We start from the raw sequence: 6015 nt of genomic DNA, 5'->3' as shown, positions 1-6015 counted from the left end.
TGTTATTTTTCATGTCGTTTTAATGGATCAGTAAAAATTTGTCAAGTTTACGCCCTGACCCGCTAGTTTTGTAGACCCGCACCGTCCCATTTTGTATTTAGAATATTTGGACCCACCTCGACCTACAATTTCAAGACCCATTTACCCACCCCTATTTGGGATTGCTCTCTTTATAATAGGGTTATTGAACCCACTTCCCCTATAAAATTAACAAATTCCATTACCAAATAACCAGATCAAACTAATCCTAAATACAAAAACGACGTCGGTGGCACTCGGTTGCCTACTTCCTTAGTATAACAGTACTCACCTCCTCTAGGGTTTAACAAACCTCCCCTGTCCTCCATTTTTTCGCACGCAACCATGGACGACACCGCAGCCCCAGCCCCTGTCTCCGACGAGAACCCGAAGGCGAGCCCAGCTCCAATCTCAGGCTGGACCAGCATAGTTAAGAAGCAACCGGAACCAAAGCCCCGAAACCCGGATGCAAACGCTGCAGCCCAAGTCTTGGTGGAGAGCTGCAAGTCCTCCAAGGGCATAGCCATGGCGGTGGTCGACGCCAACGCCATCATTCAAGGCGGAGAGAGCCTCAGCCATTGCGCCGACAAGCTGGTCTCTATCCCGGAAGTCATGGACGAGGTCCGCGACCCCGTTTCCCGCCACCGGCTCGCCTTTCTTCCCTTCGAAGTCCAAACCATGGAACCCTCACCTGAATGCCTCAACAAAGGTACATATATTTATTTATTTATCAATTAAACAACGTTTATTTGTGAAAGATTAAAGCTTCAATTATTCATTAGTTCTTAATTTCGAGGAATTATAGTTTTTGAGAATTATTTCTATGAGATGATTTTAGGGATTTGTTATTGAAATTTTATATGGGTATGTGATGTATAAGATTTAAGGATGTGTTTTAGAATTGGGTTTGATTTGGTATTGTGTTTTTCGGACAGTTATTAAGTTTGCGAGGGCTACCGGGGATTTACAGACGCTTTCGGATGTGGATATTAAGCTCATTGCTCTGACCTATACGTTGGAGGCTCAGATACATGGCACTGAACATCTTAGGGACTGCCCTCCCCCAATGCACACGGTTAATGTGAAGAGGTTGCCAGAGAAGGACTTGCCAGGTTGGGGTAATAATGTGCCCAATTTGGAAGAGTGGGAGGCTCTGGAACATGCTGAAGAGGAGAGGTCGAACCTCAGTTCGAGAATTCTTCCTTTGAAAGATATAAACTTGAATGGGATTAATTCCGATAGTCGTTCTGTTGATGGCTCTGCAGTGGAAGTTAAAAGTGATGCTCATTCCGAAAATCAGGAGGATAATGTGGGCACTGAAAGGAGACATAGAAGAAATTTTCCCAAGAAGAAAGATATAAATATTGAAGGGAAGATGGTTTCTGCTGGGATTGATGCGTCCCAAGGACAGTTAGATGATAATGCTGATGACTGGATGCCTGCTGTCAGTCGAAGTACGCATAGGAGGTTTTTGAGAAGAAAAGCTAGGCGCGAGTCTAATGAGGCATTTTCTGAAAAGGATGCTCAAGATGCAGAGGAGGAAGCTAGAGGCAAGGATCAATTGTTGCCTGTGGAATCTGAAGAAGCATGTAGTAGAAATGGAATGTTTGAGGTCAGTGAGATAACAAAGACGAAGAACGGTGCTGAAGGCCTGTCTCCAACTCTAAAGCAAGTGATACTGGAAGAAGATTCACTAAGGGCTCCTCAAGAAGGGAAGGATCTCAATGGGGTAGAGGCTAATGATTTCAAAGCAGGGGAAGCTACCGCTGACAATAATGTGAATTTTGCTGTTGAAGGAGATGAAGTTGAAACGATAAATGAAGGGCTAGATCACTTGGAGATCTCAAGTGAGACTAACAAAAGTGTTGATGCATCCAGTTTGAATGATGATCATAGTGAGCAGAGCTGGATGCTTAGATCCTTGTCTGAGTCTAGTGTAGCTTGTATAACTGGTGATTTTGCAATGCAGAATGTTATTCTGCAGATGGGTTTACGGTTGGTGGCACCTGGAGGAATGCAGATCAGACAGCTGCACAGGTAATTGATACACTATCCCATTCAGTTTTTCTTTGCATACTGTTACAAAATCATTTGGTGTATTTGTAAGTTTTACCACAACGTTTAGTAAAAAAATTTTTGAATATAATCTATAGGGAATGGGGAGAATAAGTTCTTTCAATTGGATTTAAATTTATTCTTTCCTATCTAACTGAAAAAAAAATATATATATATATTGTCCTTCCCTTCACTATTGCATCTAAGATTGCTTTATGAAACAACTGTATCATGAGCTTCTATGGTATCGTCTTGATAGGTGGATTTTGAAGTGCCATGCATGCAATACTGTGACTGCTGAAATTGGGAAAATTTTCTGTCCAAAATGTGGAAATGGCGGTACTTTGCGCAAGGTAGCAGTTACAGTTGGTGAGAATGGAATTGTTATGGCAGCCCGTCGACCTCGGATCATATTGCGTGGCACAAGAGTGAGTATATCTATATAAGCTTTTAACAGGAATTGGTCATTATCTGTCGTAGCTTAGAGATGTTGGTTTATTGCAAGTAAAACACATATCCAGTGGTCTATAAGTTTTCCTCGATCTTGTGGTACGATCCAGTTGTTTATGGGATACTCTGTGCTTGTGTGCTTATAACATTGTCGGTATCTCACAAACATGCAATTTTCTCACAAAATTCATGACTGAATTAGGATGTGAGGACAGCATATTCAAATATATGTTATTAGGGAACGTAAAGTATTGCATTCAAAGATACATCATTTATGATCACTTCATCCATCTCTTTCTGTGCCGGCAAGCACTTGTGGGTTTTTTTTTTTTTTATTGGACAAACAATATTATCTACACTAAGGGGGTGGGGAAGTGGGCTAAGCCTCACAATGGGCTGGCAATAATGTGGTTCAAATTTGTCTTTGGCGAGAATCGAAACTAAGACCTCTCACTCACCAATGAAGAGGAAGGTTCTTGTGGTTTTATGTTCTATTTTTGTGTTTATTTGAAGCAGTGTTGCGCATGTCCACTTATGTAATCAGATGTTTGGCTGTTTTCAGTTTTCACTGCCTCTACCTCAGGGTGGAAGGGACGCCATTTCTAAGAACCCCATTTTACGTGAAGATCAACTCCCACAAAAGTTTCTACATCCAAAGACAAAGAAGAAAGCACACAAGGAGGTCACTTTTCAAACTCTTTGGTTTTCATTAATTGTGACCGTCTCTGATTGAGTACATGTTTATTATTGCTCAATTATCAAGTGTGTGATTATACCACGTGTTACTTATTCAGGGAGACGACTTGTTCGCTACCAATGACTTCATCTTCTGCCACCACACCGATAAAAAAGCTCCTTTGCAGCCTCCCATAAGGAAGGCACTAGCCGTTTTCAGTGGAAGGAGGAATCCCAACGACAATCATTACTCGCATTCTAAGCATAAATAGCAGGTTTAATGATCTTGTTGACTGATTGTTTTTTATACAAGTTTTGATTTTCCAATGGTTTGGTAGGATATTTATTTGGTCTAGGACTATATAAGATACCGGACGAGAGCAATATCGAGTTAGTATTTCTCGGGTTATTTATGTGTCAATGGAACGAATGTCCAAATTTCTAAATTGGGTTTTGTGTGACAGTGTGCAATGTGTGTCGTGAAGCATCTCACTAGTGAATGATTGAACACAATTCATCTATGCACATTGCACATACTGATAAAAAGGCCCCAGTCTTTTCTCTATGCCCCGTCTTTTCACTATTCTATTCTATTTGAAATCAATTTATACTTTTCAAATATGATATGATAGATGTGTTTGGTATTGCTGTGCTTTGAATAAAAACTGATTTTGATGTGCTGTGAGAATAAACAGTTGTGAAATAAAGCAGCAGAGTGTTTGTTAAACTTTTTTATAAAGGTGTTTATGGAAAAAAAATCAGTATTATAGTGTTTGGTAAACTTTTATGTAAAACAAATGTGACTGTGAAATGACCAAAAAGGGTATAATATTAGATGTGCCATTAATTTAATTTTCTCCATCTGCATCAAGTAGTCTCTCCCACTACTCCACTACTGAACCAGACTTTCCAAAAACCAAAAACACTCTAGAAGTCTCCTCCACAACCCCAATTTTCTCAGTTTTTATTTTTTTTTGCTCTGTCTTCTTTTTTATTTTCTGCTCCATTCCTCAATCTCTCGCACCTGTCATCTGATTGGCGGTACATACATGGTCTAGCTGCTCGAGGAGTTAATTATATACATCGGGTAGGGTCAACGCTCCAGGATGCTGGTTTCTTTCTTCTTCTAGGACCAATCATTTTTTACTTTTTGAAACTGTATAGTGTGAATTTGATCATATGAAGTAGTTTCCTGTATTTGATTTCGGGTATTTGGAATAATTGAGTTTTGGTGTCTATCTGGGCAATCTGGGCTCTCCTAATTTGCAGAAATACAAAAATCAATCTAGGAAATCTAGGCAAATTTGTGATGTCAGAACCGAATCTGGTCCTCACCGGAAAAGATGGTGGTATTTCTCGGTGTGATTTTGTCGGCATGGGAGTGAGAGAGGACAGACAAGAGATGGGAGGAAGGACAGAGGCAGAAACAACGTCCTAGGGTATGGAATTCAAGGTCAATAACGGTGATTCTTGAAGTTGGGAGTGAACGGCGTTGTGGCGGGATCGACGAGGACGACCTCCCAATTGAAGCCGGCGACGTTTTCCAATTTAAGGTCATTTTGGGTGTTTGAAAGTTTCATTACAAGGCTCAATGCCTCTTGCAAATTAGGTTTGCGCATAAGCTATGGCAGCAAAAAAAAGCCGGTTTTTCAAAACTAGCTTTTGCTGCTTTGAACTTTCAACTTTTTTTTTCATCCAAAACTGTGAAAAAAAAACTAAAGTTGAATGTTTACCAAACACAAAAAAGCTTCCAGCTTTTTTTTATACCTGTTTTTCTTTTTTTTAAAGCACCTCAATACCAAATCAGTACTAAATAACTTCCCACTCTTTGATTAGAATGTAAAACATTGCATCCAAGAAAGATACCAAACAGGCTTTCATATTTCGTTTGACGTTTTATAGCTTGTTTGTAAATGCTTTTGTTGCGCTTGTGTTCATAAACACGTTAGAAGTGTTTTTATTAAAAGCACAACAAAAATTTATTTAATGGAAGTTCTTCACCGTAGGTGTATATTTAGAAAGCACAAAAAGAATTGTTGCGTTCTCCAAAAGCTCACGGTCTAAGAAAATTATGATCAGTCAATATTCAATCTTAATTTAACATTGAAAGATAAAAATAACAATAAAAGTTAAACAACCCGCTATGGTTGAAAGGATTTGGATCCTCTCTTGAGCTAACGGAGAAGATCCTCCTCATCAATCATCCTTGGCCGTTGGATTTTTATCCAACGGCTACAAACAGGGGGTCCCTTTAAAGTTATAATGATTGTAGCCGTTGGATAAAAATCCAACGGCCAATAATAATTGATGAGGAGGATCCTCTCCATTAGCTCAGGAGAGGATCCATAAGGTCAAACGGTGACTTAGTACGATTCCATCCTTTCCTATTGGCTTTAGGAATCGAAACAATACAGATGAGGGGTTTTTTTTTTTCTTAGTACAATGATACATTTTAAATTAATAAGATGAGGGAGTTCAGTTAAGTCAAACAATGAACAACCTAATTTGATATCGAATTTGCTATTTACGATAATCAAATCAAAGACCTGTTGCATCTTGATTTATTTATCATATTAATTAATGCAATAATTGGCACGTGTCACGTCCCTACCTAGATTTATGCTTCTTGCCCACCTAGTATCTCTCCTTTCCCCTTTCAAAATAGCCAAACCTGAAACTGTGACGTTTGACGGAGTTGTTTGTCGAGCCTTTTGATACAACGATATTGGCGGTCGGGGTTTGGCCTAATCCACATAATGTGGCAAAGATAATTGATATCGAACTCGTCATGCATAAAAGTCAAACTTAAAATCTCTC

The 6015-nt window shown here is 39.4% G+C and overlaps 1 protein-coding gene across 1 annotated transcript; it reads left to right on the top strand.

Moving 5' to 3' along the window:
- Positions 1 to 203: 203 nt before the first annotated feature.
- LOC137712814 (RNA-binding NOB1-like protein) lies at positions 204 to 3661 on the top strand. The gene is made up of 5 exons (XM_068451981.2): positions 204 to 727; positions 954 to 2055; positions 2333 to 2501; positions 3086 to 3205; positions 3318 to 3661. The coding sequence occupies exons 1-5, from the start codon at positions 364 to 366 to the stop codon at positions 3468 to 3470; spliced, it is 1908 nt and encodes a 635-aa protein (XP_068308082.2). The 5' UTR covers positions 204 to 363; the 3' UTR covers positions 3471 to 3661.
- The last annotated feature ends 2354 nt before the right edge of the window (positions 3662 to 6015 follow it).

The sequence above is a fragment of the Pyrus communis genome, chromosome 14 (assembly GCF_041283825.1).
Source record: "Pyrus communis isolate YQ-2024b chromosome 14, ASM4128382v1, whole genome shotgun sequence".
Taxonomy (NCBI): domain Eukaryota; kingdom Viridiplantae; phylum Streptophyta; class Magnoliopsida; order Rosales; family Rosaceae; genus Pyrus; species Pyrus communis.
Note: the sequence above shows the minus strand (reverse complement) of the source record. Positions and strands in the feature narration are given on the sequence as shown.